The sequence below is a fragment of the Enoplosus armatus genome, chromosome 16, assembly GCF_043641665.1.
Source record: "Enoplosus armatus isolate fEnoArm2 chromosome 16, fEnoArm2.hap1, whole genome shotgun sequence".
Lineage (NCBI taxonomy): Eukaryota > Metazoa > Chordata > Actinopteri > Centrarchiformes > Enoplosidae > Enoplosus > Enoplosus armatus.
The window spans coordinates 21,146,612-21,165,612 of NC_092195.1; the positions used below are offsets into that span (position 1 = coordinate 21,146,612).

The following is a 19,001-nucleotide window of genomic DNA, read 5'->3' on the forward strand; positions in this document are numbered from 1 at the left end:
GGTTACAGTGGTTTTAAGAAAAAAGCACATGTGATTTATTACAATTTTAAGATGTCATTTCAAATGTGAAACTTTGGTGTGAAATCAGAATAAAACATGTGAAATTATCTTTTTCACACATAAAATGTACCTCTGGAACATCTGTATTATATTTTGATTAACAATAAGAAAAACAATATGCATGTAATACATAAATACTAGCTACATGATTTTACCTAAACCACAGTATTTCCAGTATTTTCCAGGTCAATAATAGATGAATTTGTGACACAATATCATTTTATAAATGATGTGCCTTGCTCCTTTCAGTTTAAATCTTTTCCATGATTATTGAAATGATTTATTTTATTAAAAAAATCACCAGAACATTTGAGTTTAATTTTCTTACTTCATGCACACATACTTCCTTCATCATTAAAGATCTGAATATAGCGAGAGCAGTAAGGGAAGAGTCATCGATCTACTACACTCATGCATCAGCCAATGAGAGCAAAGAGACTTATTATCATAAAAGATGAAGAAATACAGAAGATATATTACTATTTACTTATTTATTGGATTTATTTATTTATTCTTTTTTGGGTACATTTAGATTTATGTATTCATTTCTAAATAATATAAATATACATGTTGAGTAAGATTAAGTTGTAGGGCTGGATCTTTTTGTACTGGATTATTAAAAATGTGATTTTAAATAAAGTTTCCTCTCTTTCTTCTTACTTCTTGATGTTGTGATATCAAGTAAACATCCCACTTCACAATACTCCACCCATTAGCACCACAGTGACGGCTACACCCTTCCTTATTCCTGTTTTTGTGAGTTAATTTCTGCTGTAATTTGTTCTCATCAATCTGTTCCCGGAAAAAGTGATATAATAATATATTAATTTCAGTTATATACACGTGTTCTGCTGAATTAAAGCTGGTGTTTGGACTCTTTCATGACCTCTGTATTAATACGCACAGTAAAATGAAAAAATAGTGCAGATTTAATGTTTCAGACACCAGAAAAAAACCAACTCATAATAATAAAAATAATGAAGCAGCGGTGGAAGTGACGGTGACCCCATCAGGTAACTTCAAACTTTCTATTTTCTCTTCCTGTTTCACAATCACGTCTCTGGACTAAATGTTGCATGTACAGTAAAATTAGAGTATTGGTGTGAAAATAGCTTCGTTGGGTGGAGACAGGAACTGTCTTTCATTCTCACGCCCACTCACAGACGTTTACTTCCTCTGTGCTTCTTATTTTTAGCCTGCTGTTGAGACGCAGACTGACGGAGCTCAGTGACTCACCTACTGTACATGAAGCTATCATTAAACTATCACTAAGTCTTTTCTCACCGTATATTTCTCGTCTGACTTGTTGACGACAAAAGATTTGAGAGAGCGCAAACAAACCTGAGGTCTGAAAGTCAACCTTTGAGAAGCCACAGGGACGGATTTGTAGGAGCAGAATGAGATTCGTGTGCGAGGGAGGACGCAATCGTGAGCGTCACAGATGATTTGATGATATTCACCCACCTTGAACCATCTTTCCCAAAGTGCTTTAGATAGATGAAGGACAGATATGATGATGTTACTAAGATCCCATTCACACTGAGTCACTTCATGTGTCACTGATCTGAAAAATGCGTCCAAGAACTATTCAGGATCTGATCGTTCAACCCACCTCTGGAGGAAGTCTGAGGCTCGTGCATCCGTCTCCGCAGGACTGTGGAGCGTTAGCTAAAGTGAACCGCTAACGTGCAGAAGTTCTTCTTCTGGTCCAAACAGCTTCAGGTGCATCACCACCTCCTCCTGGACCAACAGAGTGACGGAGTGCTAAAGAAAGTGTCTTATCCAGGATCCAGGGTCCAGGGTCCAGGGTCCAGGAGATGATAACTGATCTTTGTCCCGAGGAGAAGATACACAGTGTACACGAACAACACAGGACATGAGGTGGGACATTGTTCTCTGTATTGAATCGGTTGAGTCAGATGAAGATGAGGGTGAATATCTGCAGCTGCCTGTTGGCTGTTGTCCTGGGCTGTGATGTCACTGCAGGTAATGAATCTGTTATTATGTGCATTACTTTATCTCACCTGTCTTAATGCTTTATATTTATATATATATATTTATATTATATTATTATAACAATGTGTTTCAACTACTTAATGTCATAATATACAAGAAGCCACACGGTACTCTGAGGCTTGCTGCTTGTGTCAGTGGTTTATATTTATACTGTAGAAACACAGATTAAAATATTACAGTAATATTATATATATATATATTCACAAATAACAGATAACAACTGACAGGAAGATGGAAAGAGACAAGGACAACAAAGCTGAAGGAGGACAAACATAAAATCAAACGTAGAGCTACGATGTACATACGAGTACTGTACTGTAACAGAGTATTTACAGTAATACACGAGAGTATTTATGTAACAGATTACTTTATATGCATGTGATAGGTGGTTATGTATGTCGATATAGAGTATACACACTGTGCTTAGATTTATATTTAACAATGATGATGATGGTATGTACATTTAAAAAACTTTGTTACGTAGATCATTTCACAAGATCAACTGCCTGATGTTGGTTTAACAGCCAATAGTGCCCCCTTATTCATTAAGTTATGGGAATTAACCTCCTCCTCTTCTTTCATCATCCTCTTCCTCACTTGGAGGTGCAGGATCAAAAAAACACCTGAAGATGAATTGATGGAAATAATTTTAATTCAAATGAAATTTCAATGAATACAAACTTAGAAATGTGTGGATGCACATTTTAAATACACTATATTTCCAAAAGTATTGGCTCACCTGCCTTGACTCGCATATGAACTTAAGTGACATCCCATTCTTAATCCATAGGGTTTAATATGACGTCGGTCCACCCTTTGCAGCTGTAACAGCTTCAACTCTTCTGGGAAAGCTTTCCACAAGGTTTAGGAGTGTTTATGGGAAGTTTTGACCATTCTTCCAGAAGCGCATTTGTGAGGTGACACACTGATGTTGGACGAGAAGGCCTGGCTCTCAGTCTCCGCTCTAATTCATCCCAAAGGTGTTCTATCGGGTTGAGGTCAGGACTCTGTGCAGGCCAGTCAAGTTCATCCGCACCAAACTCTCTCGTCCATGTCTTTATGGACCTTGCTTTGTGCACTGGTGCACAGTCATGTTGGAACAGGAAGGGGCCATCCCCAAACTGTTCCCACAAAGTTGGGAACATGGAATTGTCCAAAATCTCTTGGTATGCTGAAGCATTCAGAGTTCCTTTCACTGGAACTAAGGGGCCAAGCCCAGCTCCTGGAAAACAACCCCACACCATAATCCCCCCTCCACCAAACTTTACACTTGGCACAATGCAGTCAGACCTCTGCGCACTATGCGCCTCATCATCCGCTGACCCCGCTCCGTCATTTTACGTGGCCTACCACTTCGTGGCTGAGTTGCTGTCGTTCCCAATCGCTTCCACTTTGTTATAATACCACTGACAGTTGACTGTGGAATATTTAGGAGTGAGGAAATTTCGCGACTGGACTTGTTGCACAGGTGGCATCCTATCACAGTACCACGCTGGAATTCACTGAGCTCCTGAGAGCGACCCGTTCTTTCACTAATGTTTGTAGAAACAGTCTGCATGCCTTGGTGCATGATTTTATACACCTGTGGCCATGGAAGTGATTGGAACACCTGATTTCAATTATTTGGATGGGTGAGTGAATACTTTTGGCAATATAGTGTATAAATAAACTTTTAAGTACACCAAATATTTAATCGCAACACACTAAAACCAAATGATGGTGCCCTTTAAATGACAGGTGAGTGCAGAAATACACCATATTTAAGCAAATTTATGTGAACATGAGTCACTTTTGTTTTACTTGTGAGAACAATTTTGAGGTGTAAAACTTTCAGTGGCAGAATTATTTTCGTGTTTGTTGTCGGGTCTTTAAAGCAGATAATCAGTGACTGCACGCTGAATGAACGTGACGTTCGTGCTCTTGTTTGGCAGGAAGTGGAAGTGGTAAACGCAGGGCTGAGGTGGTCTGTGCTGAGATAACAGAGGGATCGCTGTTTGAACCTTCACAGGGTGAGAAATAAAATAAAGAAACGCCCTTCAAGTGATCTGTGGCTACAAAATGGGCTGTAAGCTACGAAGGTGATAATTCTCAGTGAGCGAAGCGAAGTCATTTGATTCTTTAGAGTTTTTTAGATTGAATATCATAAATATCAACATTGTTTAATGCAAAACCAAAACTAAACTCTGTTACACACTTATTTTTCTCCATTGAGATGAAATATGAAATATGTTATTTCCTGTTTCTCTCTCACGAAGTCGTTTTCAGAGAGTCAGTTAGAGATAATAAGGCCTTTCACAATAAGACCACATCAGGACGTGTTGATGGTTGTCGTGTCACCGTGAAGTGATCGTGATCTGAAAATCATTCAGTTGTTTGTGTGTAATCTTTTCAGATGAACGACTCCACGTACTTTTACCTGAATAATGAACTTCAATCAGGTAAACGATCACTACAAATACAAATATGGAAAAGATTAAAACCGTCTGGGACCCTTTGAGTGAGAAACAGGTTCATATGAACTTTGTTTGTTTTACAGGACCAAATCTTCCTCTAACATCCAATAATAACTTGTGCTGTTTAACTAATTGTATCTAAGATGAACTATGAATTATTATCATATTATTGTAAATTATTCAAGACAATGTCATGTTTTTAAATTGTGTTCTTCTAATCTCCAGATGCTTTTAATGTTTAGTAAAGAAAATATTATAGTGAATCATTTTTTAGTTTTGGCTTTGATTGACAGACACATCTGTTTCCAGAATAAATGTATTGGGATTGATATTGAAAGCAACTTAAAAATGGAAAATGAAATGAAAAATGTCCTAAAGTGTAAAATGTAAATGCTCAAATGAAAAGCTTCAGTTGAAATGTCACATTTGAGATTATTATTATTGAGGTTTTTGTACTTTTAAATTCAGAATTCTTCTTCTAATGTTTTCATAATTTAGAAGTATGTAACATATTGCATCCTTACTCTTCAGTTACATTCATGAAGGCAGCAGCTAAATGTGAACACACATCTCCATTTTCCAGGACAGCGACACTCAGTTCTTCAGTCTTTGTTTAGGGAAGAGGAAGAAGAAGAAGAGGAGTGAGGATGAGTGGAAAACTGTCTGACACACTGAAGCTTCGGTCAGATCAGCAGCAGTTTGATGGTTTTTATCTTAAGAAGATGTTCAGTTTCGTGATCTTCTGTCACGTCTGGTTCCTGCACACAGTTCTGATCCTCTGCAGTGAAAACTCCACAGGTACAGCTGGATATCATATTCATATACTAACATTTCATTATATTGTTGTTTTCTGGGCTGGTGTGTCACATTTATCTTCAGTCATGTATTTCCTCATAACTCACAGCTCTCATGTCGAAATGAAAGTTCAACTTTTCTCTCTTTTACCAAGTTTAAGATGAAATACTTAAATAAATAAATGTTCTCAAAATGTTTGTTGCAATAAAACACCAAAAAATCATTTGAGTCAACAGAATGAAGAATTACATTTACATTTTCCTTTTCATAAAAGTTGTAAATATCATTGTATACTGTATGATTGTGATATAGATTTAGAAAAAATAAAATATAGTATAAAAGTTTTCTTTACATACAATAAACAAACGTTTCTCAAATAACAAAAAATATTTTTACACCCATAAAGGAGCTTAAATATTTTCTGCTATTTACATTTATTCACATTAAAACTTGATGTGTGTGACTGCGTGTTTCCTGCGTGTTACTTGAGGCTGACTGGAGGACAGCGAGCATGTTTCCATGAGATAAAACAGGAATAATAACTAATAAGTGACCACCAGCAGGATGTGAGTGACGCAGCAGCTGCGTGCAGGAAAAGAACATGACGTCATGTGCTGTAAGTCAGTACATGCTGTATACTGAATCAAATCGAGATAACTAAAACATTGTATGACTGCAAACTTAGAGAAATTAGACAACAACAGCAATAAAAAACACTAAAAGTTGAACAAACCGATGAGGAGAAACCAGTAAAGGCCATCTTTCACCGGTTTCTGTCCTCCAGCACTGATCCGGTTTTCCGTCCCGGAGGATCACCACGTCCGCCTGCTGTGTGGGGGCTCTGACGTCGCCAATGTGGTCTGGACTCATCAGGACAGGAGGGTCCCGGTGACCCGACAGGGCAGCTACGAGACCAACGAGGACCCCCACCGCTACCTCCTGCAGTCTGACGGCAGCCTGCGCCTCCTGCAGCTCGACGACTCTGACAGCGGAGAGTATCGCTGCAACCAGCAGCTGGTGGCCGAGCTGCAGGTGCTAACAGGTGCGCTGCAGGTGGAGCTGGGAGTGGTGCATTATGGGAATGAGGGTGGTTTTAGTACATTGACTCAAGTGAAGGATCTGAATATCACCGTCAGACAGTTAACAACCAGAGTCTCAGATACAGGGAACAATCAGGCTTTATTAGTTTGTCACGGTTGTTGTTAGATAACTAGATGTAGATATTAGGCCATCAGCAGAACCCTGAATCAGTCTGATAAGTTGTGACAGATATTGTGAAATAGCTTTTACATGATACATTCCTTCAGTGTTCAGTGTGAAAGGGGATGTTGAAGGCTGGATGTGCCAAGGGAGGGACTTGATTTGAAAGTTTAAAAGTTTATGTTCCCACAGTCAGAATTTGTCACAAACACCACCCACCTCAAAATGTGACTGTGAGTTTTCTTCTTCAACTAAGTGGCACTTTCAGAGGTAAAATAAAGTTTGAAAGTAAAACTGGTAACTGGTTACTGCTGTTACAGTGTTAGCTGGAGGTTCAGATTAGAGGTTAGAGGTGAAGCATGAGGGGGTTTGTTGGAGTATACAGTGCATCCGGAAAGTATTCACAGCGCTTCACTTTTTCCACATTTTGTTATGTTGCAGCCTTATACCAAAATGGATTAAATTCATTTTTTTCCTCAAAATTCTACACACAACACCCCATAATGACAACGTGAAAAAAGTTTTTTTGAGATTTTTGCAAATTTATTAAAAATAAAAAACCTGAGAAATCACATGTACATAAGTATTCACAGCCTTTGCTCAATACTTTGTTGATGCACCTTTGGCAGCAATTACAGCCTCAAGTCTTTTTGAATATGATGCCACAAGCTTGGCACACCTATCTTTGGGCAGTTTCACCCATTCCTCTTTGCAGCACCTCTCAAGCTCCATCAGGTTGGATGGGAAGCGTCGGTGCACAGCCATTTTCAGATCTCTCCAGAGATGTTCAATCGGATTCAAGTCTGGGCTCTGGCTGGGCCACTCAAGGACATTCACAGAGTTGTCCTGAAGCCACTCCTTTGATATCTTGGCTGTGTGCTTAGGGTCGTTGTCCTGCTGAAAGATAAACCGTCGCCCCAGTCTGAGGTCAAGAGCGCTCTGGAGCAGGTTTTCATCCAGGATGTCTCTGTACTTTGCTGCATTCATCTTTCCCTCTATCCTGACTAGTCTCCCAGTTCCTGCCGCTGAAAAACATCCCCACAGCATGATGCTGCCACCACCATGCTTCACTGTAGGGATGGTATTGGCCTGGTGATGAGCGGTGCCTGGTTTCCTCCAAACGTGACGCCTGGCATTCACACCAAAGAGTTCAATCTTTGTCTCATCAGACCAGAGAATTTTGTTTCTCATGGTCTGAGAGTCCTTCAGGTGCCTTTTGGCAAACTCCAGGCGGGCTGCTATGTGCCTTTTACTAAGGAGTGGCTTCCGTCTGGCCACTCTACCATACAGGCCTGATTGGTGGATTGCTGCAGAGATGGTTGTCCTTCTGGAAGGTTCTCCTCTCTCCACAGAGGAACTCTGGAGCTCTGACAGAGTGACCATCGGGTTCTTGGTCACCTCCCTGACTAAGGCCCTTCTCCCCCGATTACTCAGTTTAGATGGCCGGCCAGCTCTAGGAAGAGTCCTGGTGGTTCCGAACTTCTTCCACTTACGGATGATGGAGGCCACTGTGCTCATTGGGACCTTCAAAGCAGCAGAAATTTTTCTGTAACCTTCCCCAGATTTGTGCCTCGAGACAATCCTGTCTCGGAGGTCTACAGACAATTCCTTTGACTTCATGCTTGGTTTGTGCTCTGACATGCACTGTCAACTGTGGGACCTTATATAGACAGGTGTGTGCCTTTCCAAATAGTGTCCAATCAACTGAATTTACCACAGGTGGACTCCAATTAAGCTGCAGAAACATCTCAAGGATGATCAGTGGAAACAGGATGCACCTGAGCTCAATTTTGAGCTTCATGGCAAAGGCTGTGAATACTTATGTACATGTGATTTCTTAGTTTTTTATTTTTAATAAATTTGCAAAAATTTCAAAAAAACTTTTTTCACATTGTCATTATGGGGTGTTGTGTGTAGAATTTTGAGGAAAAAAATTAATTTAATCCATTTTGGAATAAGGGTGTAACATAACAAAATGTGGAAAAAGTGAAGCGCCGTGAATACTTTCCGGATGCACTGTAAGGAAGTAGTCACCACCCGGGTACCCAGCGTGGTTTGGACCGGCAGTGAGCTGTCCTCCTACATGTTTTCTCCTCGACTGAGGTGCTGAGGAAGTTTAGCCTCAGTATCGGCGGCCGGTTTCACAGATACTTCAGACTTGTCTGTAGTGTTTCATCAGTTTCAGTGGCGACATCAGAGCTGCAAATAAATCCAACAGGACTTTGTGAATGATGAAGAAATGTGAACGAATTTCCCAAACAGGATTCTTTTTGTAATATAATAACTACAGCTGTCAAATAAATGTAGTGGAGTAAAAGTATAAAGTAGCATAAAACAGAAATACTCAAGTAAAGTACAAGTACCTCAAATGTGTACTAATGTACAGTAACAGTACTTGAGTAAATGTACTTAGTTATGACTGAGACATGTAAAATAATCCAGATGTGAGAGCAGAAAGCACAAATGAGGAGAGTCAACAGTGGCAGGATTAGTTGTGTAACAAACCCCCCCCCCCCCCCCCACAGGCCGTGACTTCCTGGTGTCTGCAGGCCGGACGCTGCTGCTGCCCTGCAGCGGCTCCTCCAAAGCCAAGCAGAGGTGGTTTCACCGGAGGGAGAGAGGGAGGCGGGAGGCCATCCTCACCCGGTTCAGAAACAGTACGGTGACACCAGCGAGGGAGGGGAGCCGGCTCAGCTACCAGAACGATGCCCTGCAGATCCAGGACCTGCAGCCAGAGGACGCTGGAGAGTACCTGTGCAACGGAGAGCTGCAGGCTAGACTCACTGTGGTGACGCGTGAGTCCATTTACTGATTGTTCAGCTGGATTAGAATTACTGACATGGTTTGGTTTTATTTTTCTTAATCCTGCCAACAAGTTCAATTGACTTTTATATAGTTTTTATATAGTTTATTCATTTATACTGCAGACAGGTGAGTAGTGAAACTGACTAAAGTATGATTATCAGTAATTGTTTTTGTCGTTGATTGCCGTGAACTTCCACTTTGAATATACAAACAGTACTCAGGTGACATTTAAAGGAACATACTGGGGAGGTAGTTCTGTTCTGCATCAGCCTTGAGAAGAACAACAACTTGTGCTTTTTTAATGAATCAGTGCAGCCGGAGCCGACCAGCATCCAGCAGACCAGCAGCACACCTGCAACATCTGCTGTGATGAAAACAGGTAGGATCTCTATTTTCACACCAACAACAAGGACTCGTGTTTGAGGTCATTTGTCTGACCTCCGTCTGGATTTGTGTGTTGTGTTTACCAGATGAGGTTGAAATGAAGGAGGAGAAGAAGAAGAGACCTGAGAACGGTTGGTCAGCTGCTTACACTTCACTCACGGTCTCATACATGAAGTTTGCTGTTTACACTTTGACCAGATGTTCTGTCTGTGGGCTCTCTCAGCCCTGCTGGTGGCTGCTGTCGTCGGGTTGGGCTTAATGATCCTCCTCATGGCTGCCGTCTGTGTTTTACTGACCAGCATGAAGTGCAGGAGGAAGAAGAAAGTAGGATGTGCAGGTAGGTGGTCCAATGTATGGAAAGCCACAAGTGTCATTATTTCTATATTTGGTACAAATAAATAAAAAGAGAAAAAGGCCATAAAATATAGGTTACATGATGTTGGGTTCAGACTACACAATGTTTCTGTCTGGTAAGAATAGACGATTGCAAAGACAGATTACACGTTGGTTCTTGACCAATCATAGCTTGCGGTCTGTCATCGGGAAGGAAGTGCAAGGAGCAAGGATGGCAACAAACAATGGCGTCCGAAGCGGCGTGTGGGATATTGGCTGTCTTGTGTTCAGAGAAGCCTAAAAAGGAAACATAAAGGGCTGTTATGAGGCTGACATCACGCAGTCTGAACCCAGCTTGACGCTCAACAACCTCTTTTGGATTGAAAAGAAAACACATTTACAGGATTTTAGGAGGGACTTCTTTTTGTGCATTTCACAAATGTTTCAAATTTGTTTCTCAATTTCATTGTTCATTTTGTTTCATATTAAAGTTTTACAGTTCTGTTTACTGCATAATTCATTCATGCATTTATTTCATGTCAAGTCCGCTTTGGCCTTCCATACATGTGAAAACATGAGATCTGTTTTGGGTTAAAGTATCATATCTCCCTGTTTTAAGTTTTATTGAAGGATTACAGTACATCATCCTCGACCCTTCAGGAAAAACACTTTTATTTTGTTGGGTATAATAAAACTTTTGTACTGTAAATGTTTTTCTTCTTATTTTTCCAAAGCAGCAGCACAGAGGCGTGAAGACACTGAGCTGCAGCCGTGGAAGACGTCCAACACACAAACTGGTACCACCGTCAGACCGTTGTCCTGTGTTTCATTAATCCTCAGGTGTGTTTGCACCTTAAATACACTCACCTGTGTCTCTGCAGAATATGAGGTTTATAGGGGTCCGTCTCTGCCGGAGGAGACGATCCATTATGCCTCTCTGGGCCGGCAGAACTGGAGGGAGAGACCCAGCAGGACTCCACCGGATCAGAACCACCACAACGTCATCTACTCCTCTGTCATCACCAGACCTGCCGCCAAATAGAAACAGAGACACACTCTGACACACAGCAGAGGAATGAAATGTGCGATATGAAACCACCACAAACATTCTTAATAACGTTAAAGTAAAACTAAAAGTAGAACCACATTTAAAGGAACAGTTCTACATTTTTTGAAAAAAGCTTGTTTGCTTTCTTGCTGAGCGTTCGATGAGAAGATTGATGAGAAGACCTGGAGACACAGTAACACCTCCTTTTTACAAGATAAATGTGTTAATCAGTGAGCTTCGGACAAAGCCATGCTAGCTGTTTCCAGTGTTTATGCTAAGCTAAGCTAACTCTTACTACATATTCACAGTACAGACATGACAGCGTTATTGATCTCCTCATCGAACTCTGCAAGAAAGCGCACAAGCGTATTTCCCAGTTTTACACAAATGGTTTCATGAAACATTTTCATTCATGACAGCTCCTTCTGTTACTCTCCATGATATTATATTACATCATGTCATCAGATTGTCTTTCTGTAAAGTTCACAACTAGAAGTTTACATACAAGAACCTTCTTCAGCTCTAAAAACACAATCAATTAAAACACAAATGCAAACTGTTTTCTGATTGGTCTTCTGTGAGTGATGAAGAGGAGCTAATCTGTTGTTTTCAACTCCCTTTCTAGAAATAATGTCCTGGATACTAATCTAATAACCCACTGACCTTACTGTGGACATTGTTCTGGCGTTTTATACATGCATGTAACTTTCTGTTACAGTATTATATCACTGTCAGTACAAGTGAAACTTCCTCACCGGATGAGTTTTATGAAACCTGTTCTGAATTTGTATTCATGCCGTGTTTGTATATAACAAGCTTTTCATAAATGATGGGTCGTAAAAATGACGTGTTACATCAGGATCTATTTATTAAAAAGGAAAACATATTGTTAACAGATACATATGAATGCTAAATAAACAGTGGGTGGTCATTACTCCATTCAGGGAATGTACAAATAAACTTTATGTCCGAGCAGTAACATTTAAACATTATTCTGTGGTGTATTTCTGGACGTAAATGATTGTAAGGAAGCTGAAGATAGTTCGTAGATAGATCAATTTAATATAAAAAATATCAGTGAAGTAGCTTAAAAAGACATAGTTAAAAGAAGAAGTTACATTCACAGAGAGGAAAGTTTTTTTCCTCCAGCAGATCACGAATTTCAGTGTTTATATAAAGCTTTTGTGGGAAAAAGGTGCCTGAAAATTACTTTTATTAACTTGTTTTAAGAGCAGAAACTAAAAACAGTAATTAAAAAAATAGTCAAGTTTATCAGATCTCAAAGGAATCACATTTTATCTGTGGTCATGTGATTTGTTTGGGTGCTTGCGACTGGTCACTGTCGAGTACGTCACGTCCTCTTCAACCAATCCTGTCCCTCCTCGGCCAGAGGGGCGGGGCTTGTCTGCATGCTTCAGGCTGGAATAGTGCAAAGACTCCTGCAGAGAAAACTCATCATACTGTAGGTACTATATCTGTTATTACTATTATTATTATTAATAAATATATGTATTCATTTATTTACACACATATCTATATTTATATATCCCAAGCTGATCCTACGAGAAGATATAAAATATCTGGATAGATTAATATCTGCTAAAATAAAGCAGATCAAAATCAAATCCTTTCTTTACTGAAGTAAGAAGCTCCAGTCCGTAACACCACGCCAGTTTCAGGAGTCACATTCTCCCAGTTAATCTTTCATGTCATAGCAATAATTAAATAACGTATAAATATTGTTTAATCAGGACCTTCAGTATTTGGATTAAGTGGCTCATGAGCAAGAAGATCAGATTAAGTAGCAACAGCTGTTACTTAAATGTGTCAGATACATATTTAATCAACATTTAGTGTCAGATGGGACAAAAAAAAGCTTTGGAGATGTTTATGTTTTCAGGGTAGCTGAGGAAGGAAAGAAATAAGGAAAGAAAGGACAGATGGAAGAGAGAAAGAAAGATATGGGAAGAAACACAACAAAAGAAGATGAAAACATGGAAACTGAAATATTTAGTGAAGAGCAGAACTGTTTTTGTGTTTAATGTAAAATAAATGAGATGTGGCCGAGGAGCAAAAACAGGATGACTGACCTCTGTGACCCTCTGACTCCTGATGCTGCTCACTGAAGGACAGCAGCAAACAGCTGGTCTACCTGCAGAGAGAGAGGAGCAGGTGACTGAGGATGAGGATGACCTGAGGATGACCTGAGGCTGACCTGAGGCTGCGTCAGCAGTTACAGTTTAACACCAACAGACGACACAACAGCTAATTTTCTGTTTCAATCTGGCTCAGCAGCAGTATTTTAATCTGCGTCCTGGACAAACAAGCAGAACAGAAAGCCAGCCCTCAGACCAGCTCTCAGACCGGCTCTCAGCCCAGCCCTCAGACCAGCCCTCAGACCAGCTCTCAGACCGGCTCTCAGCCCTCAGACCGGCTCTCAGCCCAGCCCTCAGCCCAGCCCTCAGCCCAGCCCTCAGACCGACTCTCAGACCGGCTCTCAGCCCAGCCCTCAGACCGGCTCTCAGCCCTCAGACCAGCCCCCAGACCAGCCTGACTTTTAGTGAGCGACTCACGGTTCAGAAGTGAAAGTGAAAGAACGAAAGAGAAAGCGGGGCGAGTTGTTTGTGTCGCAGAAAGAGACTTCTACCTCGCATTGTTCTGCCGTTTCTTCAAGAAAAAACATCCGTGCAAACTCAGAAACAGAGGTTCTTGTCTCTCTCTTCTCCCCGTCCCCGTCCTCGTCCTCTCGGCGTCATGCTGGACGTGAAGCTGTGTCTGGAGGCCCTGTCGGCTCTCTCCGGCTGCAACGTCGAGTCCAGCGGCGGAGCCTCCCAGCTCACCCCGCAGGACTTCGTCAACATCGTGGCCTTAAAGGAGTTTTACAAGCAGGAGGGGTTAAAACAGCTGGAGTACCCCAGTTTAGGGACTTTATCCCTGCAGGACCTGGACCACCAGGACATGTACAGCTCCCCCCCGGCGCTGACCGAAGGCCCCTCCACCGCCGGGCCGGAGGAGAGCTGCAGGACCACGGTGAAGATCAACCCTCAAGACTTCTTCCATCCTCAGTTTGACTACGACTTCACCAAAATAAAGGTGAGGAGGAGCTGACCTGGTCATACCTGAGGTCAGGTGACCTAACACTTCCTGCACTTTCTCTTTCTTAACTGGCAGAATAATGGTGTTATTATTAGTTCATGGACTCAGATCAATGAATCACTCGTTTTCTGTTGTTTGGGCAAAATGTGAATATATTATATAGATATAGAATATATAATAAGTCTTATATAACTTATATAATAAGTGACGTGAGTCAATGAGTGAGTGAGTGAACAGGAAGTGAAGGAGTGAAGGAGTGAGGAAGTTAAAGAGTGACCCCTCTGTCCCCCTCCAGGATGACAACACTAAGTTCTTGCGTGGTAACGAGCCGTACATTCGTCCCTGCGGGTGGAACCGGGCCGCCCTGCTGGTCACGATGAAGTATGACGGTGGGGACGGCTGGCTCGGGACGGGGAAGGACGCCTGGCCCGTCTCCTACAACGGACACAACATGGACGGCTCCCTCGGCATCATCCTGACCCGTGGCGAGAGCCCCGCCGACGAGCCGAAGTTTCTGGACGCCGCCGCCGCTCTGGTCACCAAGGAGAAAACGAAGGGCAGAGGGGTGTACTCCACGCCAGACATCAAGATGGCGGAGAAGTACTGCAAGACGTTCAAGTCCAAAGTGGACGGGAAGACGTACAAAGTGGTCCTTCAGAACCGCATCAACCCAGAGCAGAGGGTGAAGTGCCAGAGAGAAGACATCTGGCTGGTCTACGTCCCCGAAGGCTGCAACGACGTCCAGACGAGGGCCATCGTGCAGAAGTCCATCCGACCGTACGGGCTGCTGCTGAGGCAGGCGTGAATCGAGCTCCGGGGGAAACAACATCTCCAGAGAGGGAAATAAATTCTACCTGAAGTTTCCTTGATCATCAACGAAAGACCTCACAAACATGATTCTCCACTTCTCCACTGAGATCAAGTAAATGCCACTGAGGAGGTCTTACAGTGTGTTTCAGAGTGAAGACTCACACAGGTCCTGTGTGTTTGTTGGGGGGTGTAGGAATAACAAGCAAACCAGGCTTCACAGAAAGGCCTTTTTTCTTACATTTTAACAAAAATAATGCTGCTTTTTTCCCCTCAAATGGCAAACTCATCCAACTCCACCGACTTAGGGACTTTCAGTTACTGTATTTTGAGCTCCGTGTTAAGAAAAGTGTAGAAATCTATTTAACTTTGGGAAACTGTCTGTTGTTGTTGTAGGATGCATGTCAAAGCGGCCCTCATGGAAGAGTCTGAGGCCCTTCGCACCTGAGAGGTCGATTATGCTGCCATCTAGTGAAATATAATGTCATTCTTTCTTTCTTATAGGGAACAAATAGTTCTGATAATGAGCGTTGAATGTTGTGAAAGTAGTGATGTTTAATTATTTTTCTTTTAAAGAAGACGATGATTTTAAATTAAGTTATTTCTTTTTTTCTTCCTCGTTGCACAACATGACCAGGACTGAACAGTAACTGAACTGGGTTGATGGTCAATACCTGGTGAACTTGTTATTCTAGCATTACAGATGTCAGGTCATCGAACATGTTTAGCTGCACAGAGGAAACGTTTGTCTTTAATGAATAGTGAGACTGATCTGATCTGAGTTCAGTGTTTTGCTTTGAACTGTTATGAGATATGACGACGTTCATCTGATGTTTTTCATAGCATTGTTCTTATTGTCTGTAACATTAAAGAACGTGTATCTCTACTATATACTTGATTTTGTCTTCAGGATTTTCTGTACATATATGTGCTCAAACCAAACAACATGGTGAGAGCAATGGTGGAAGAAGTACTCAGAATTTTTACTTAAGTAAAAGTACATAAGTATTAGCATCAAAATATACTAAGTACCAAAACTGAAAGCACTCATCACGCAGAACTGCCCATTTCAGAATTAGATATATTATTAGATTATAACTATGGATGTTGCAGCTGGTAAAGGTGAGGCTGTGTAACTACATTATATACTGCTGGGTAATTACTCTATAATATTACATCATAATTTATTGGTATTCATCATTTTAATCTGCAAAGTAACCAGTAAGAAAAGCTGCCAGATAAATGTAGTGGAGTGAAAACGATGATATTTGCCTCTAAAATGTAGTGAAGTAGAAATATAAAGCAGCATAACAGGAAATTACTCAAGTGAAGTACACTTGAGTAATTTCCTTATCTACCTTATCTACATTTTACTTTAACACAGTACTTGAGCAAATGTAATCAGCTACTTTCCACCACTGGGTGGTGACACTGACACACTTGTTGGCACTTGTATAATATGAGGATCTGTGTTGAGATAATTTCCTGTTACATAACAATATAACCCACAAACTGTCCTCTGAACAGACAAAATGTCCCCACTTTCCAAACAAGCCCCCTCTCTCTATGTCTAAACTTTTGGTCCTCACAAAGATAGAAGTACAAACACACAACCAACCACACACCCGAGAACAGGTAGAATCCAACGATGACGACTAAACAGAGGACGAGCAAAGCTGGAAGAACACAGATCCCCAGCCTCCAACATGGCTGCCTGGCTGACTCCTCGTCAGCTCCTGGAAACACAACATGCAGTCATCAATCAACTGATCGATTGATTTATCGACTTCTGGTCCTCCTTTACAACTCACATATTCAATACTATGGAAATACACCAGCAGAGTGGAGTGAAGCGCTCCAGTTGGTTTCAGTGCTCAGTATCATTTTCCAGTGAACCACAGGAACAGTGAAAAACATCTGACGGGTTTGAAACCAAATTTACATTTTTGCCTGAAGCCAAACGCTGTTTTCGTGCATCAGCTCTGCTGAGTTTGTCTTTAACATGCATCTCTGATACTGAAGGAGAATAAAAGATGTTTCAGCTGAAGTGAGAATTGTGAAATATTTGTGCTACTGTTTTCAGATCATCCTCGTCCTCGTCCTCGTCCTCAGAGGTGCATCTGTCTGAAAGACATATATATAACTAAATGATAATAAATAAATGACCCTCTTACCTTCAACAGCCAGGTGAATTCCTCTGTCAACACAAACAGCCTCTGCACACTTCCCTGTGCAGAAATACAGCCCGGCATCCCTCTCCTCCACCTCCAGGATCTCCAGACCGACCAGGCCACTTTTCAGGTGTCCCTTATTGTTGATGCGACTGACGTATTCAGCGTGAAAGACGACTGTATCTTCTACCACTTTACTTGGCGTTACCGTCAGCAGAGGCAGCAGCTGATCTGAGCGCAGAAAGTACCAGGTGATCTCTCTGCTGGACGTCAGGTTACAGGTCAGTGAGACATTCTGTCCCGCCTGGACCACCAGGGCAGAGCGGAGAACAGGTGAGGCTGAGGACAGGTGACATCCTGCAACACCTGAGGAGGGTGAGGAGGAAGGTCAGACAACGTTTCATGCAGCTCTACCCATCCTGAGACAAACCCAGTGAACCCAGGGAGTCAGCATCCAATGTGGGTCCTGAGTTGAAAACACTTCCCTACACACAGTAAGTACACTTACTCAAATACTGTACTTATACACGTACAAATAGGAGGTACTTGTACTTTACTTGAGTCTTTTCTTTTCATACCACTTTCTACTTTTACTCCTCCACATCTCAGGGAAATGTTGTGCTTTTCACTGCATTTATCTGACAGCTTTAGTTACTTTACATAAAAATAAACTACCCATCAAACACAGCTGGGAACGTGTGATTCGTCTGCTGTGACTGTCAGACAGAGAAGCTGCTGCTCACCAGAGACTTTACTGTCTCCCAGTTGATTCCTGTTGTTCGTACATTTAGAGTTCAGTCCCAACAGATCAGAGAGAAGCTAAGGACTGATTCCATGACGGAGCTGTAAAATAGCACCATTAAAAACATTTAAGCTCAGCAGAAGACGCAGCCTTTGTTGTCCCTTCTTGCATGTAGCCTCAGTGTCCACATCAGTATAAGTCCCCAGGTACCTGGAGCAACTACAGTGTCCACTGTGTCTGGTCCTTTAACTACGCTCTGGGAAGGTGGAAGTGATGTCCCTGGTTTTGGAAATGTTCGGTCTCAATCGCTGACCACATGTCCATGAAGCAACCACTGTGTCATCTGCAGATTTAAGGATGTGTCTGTCCTAATAGTACTTTTACTTCAGTAAAGGATGTGAATACTTCCTCCACCCCTGCCTACACACCCCAGGACCATCAGGCTGAGCCTAAAACATCGGTCTGTCCCGATCCAGACCAGGACTGCATGAACCGGGCTGCACCACAGAGACATGGGCGTGCCCTCCGATACCCAGAGGACAGAAACACAGGTGTTCAGTTCACAGACCTCAGACCTGCTAGCTTGTTTTCTTTCACTTCATAATTTGTGACTTCACCACAACCACCTGATTCATGAGTTAAAATCACGACTACAAACAAAATAAACAAAACCACACATACTACATAAAACAATAAGCATCTAAATCAAGCCTTGAAGGTCACTGACACGCCCTTGAATGTGATATCCAAAGTCTGGTGCCCTGCCTGCATTCAAAACAGCAAATATAAATATATAAAATAATAATTAACTTACAAAGCACAGTGAGGATCCATATGAGACCTGCCATAATTTAGTGTAAATATTCTCCAGGGTTTGCTGCAGGAGGACAGCTCACTTCATAGAGACAACTAAGAGTGATATCAGTGGGAGGAAGTGAGCGGGGACAGCAGAGACCACCAACATGTCTGTGCTGGAGCACAACAACTGAAGATTTTCCTCTAAACAAACACACACACACACACACACACACACACACACACACACACACGTGTCTGGGCTGAAACTGACAGTTTAGGTTTCGTTTCTGCAG

The 19,001-nt window shown here is 41.8% G+C and overlaps 3 protein-coding genes across 4 annotated transcripts; 2 read left to right on the plus strand and 1 right to left on the minus strand.

Moving 5' to 3' along the window:
• The first annotated feature begins 1,847 nt into the window (after positions 1-1,847).
• On the plus strand, positions 1,848-12,081 carry LOC139299312 (uncharacterized). Its single transcript, XM_070922206.1, has 11 exons — positions 1,848-2,046; positions 4,008-4,085; positions 4,469-4,514; positions 5,147-5,327; positions 6,109-6,366; positions 9,050-9,319; positions 9,640-9,708; positions 9,800-9,844; positions 9,937-10,050; positions 10,781-10,843; positions 10,928-12,081. The coding sequence occupies exons 3-11, from the start codon at positions 4,500-4,502 to the stop codon at positions 11,086-11,088; spliced, it is 1,176 nt and encodes a 391-aa protein (XP_070778307.1). The 5' UTR covers positions 1,848-2,046; positions 4,008-4,085; positions 4,469-4,499; the 3' UTR covers positions 11,089-12,081.
• Positions 11,955-18,861, minus strand: LOC139299027 (uncharacterized). Of its 2 annotated transcripts, XM_070921886.1 has the most exons (5): positions 18,725-18,861; positions 17,172-17,534; positions 16,623-16,733; positions 13,185-13,246; positions 11,955-12,533 (listed from the first exon to the last, which is right to left on the minus strand). In XM_070921886.1, the coding sequence occupies exons 1-5, from the start codon at positions 18,756-18,758 to the stop codon at positions 12,390-12,392; spliced, it is 714 nt and encodes a 237-aa protein (XP_070777987.1). In that variant the 5' UTR covers positions 18,759-18,861; the 3' UTR covers positions 11,955-12,389. The 2 variants fall into 2 exon arrangements, with proteins under 2 accessions (XP_070777987.1, XP_070777988.1); XM_070921887.1 differs by lacking the exon at positions 16,623-16,733.
• LOC139299026 (uncharacterized) lies at positions 13,693-15,895 on the plus strand. Its single transcript, XM_070921884.1, has 2 exons — positions 13,693-14,187; positions 14,486-15,895. Exons 1-2 carry the CDS (start codon positions 13,849-13,851, stop codon positions 14,993-14,995), a joined length of 849 nt encoding a protein of 282 aa, XP_070777985.1. The 5' UTR covers positions 13,693-13,848; the 3' UTR covers positions 14,996-15,895.
• Positions 18,862-19,001: the final 140 nt, after the last annotated feature.

Bases quoted from the DNA above. Each gene is read 5' to 3' on its own strand.
- LOC139299026 (XM_070921884.1), top strand. From the start codon at position 13,849: ATGCTGGACGTGAAGCTGTGTCTGGAGGCCCTGTCGGCTCTCTCCGGC. The intron at 14,188-14,485 runs GTGAGGAGGAGC...GTCCCCCTCCAG, and splicing joins ACGACTTCACCAAAATAAAG to GATGACAACACTAAGTTCTT.
- LOC139299312 (XM_070922206.1), top strand. The intron at 6,367-9,049 runs GTGCGCTGCAGG...CCCCCCCCACAG, and splicing joins CGAGCTGCAGGTGCTAACAG to GCCGTGACTTCCTGGTGTCT. The intron at 9,320-9,639 runs GTGAGTCCATTT...TTAATGAATCAG, and splicing joins TAGACTCACTGTGGTGACGC to TGCAGCCGGAGCCGACCAGC.
- LOC139299027 (XM_070921886.1), bottom strand. From the start codon at position 18,758: ATGGCAGGTCTCATATGGATCCTCACTGTGCTTT. The intron at 17,535-18,724 runs GTAAGTTAATTA...CACCCTCCTCAG, and splicing joins ATGGATCCTCACTGTGCTTT to GTGTTGCAGGATGTCACCTG. The intron at 12,534-13,184 runs GTCAGTCATCCT...TTTTCTCTGCAG, and splicing joins GGAGTCAGAGGGTCACAGAG to GAGTCTTTGCACTATTCCAG.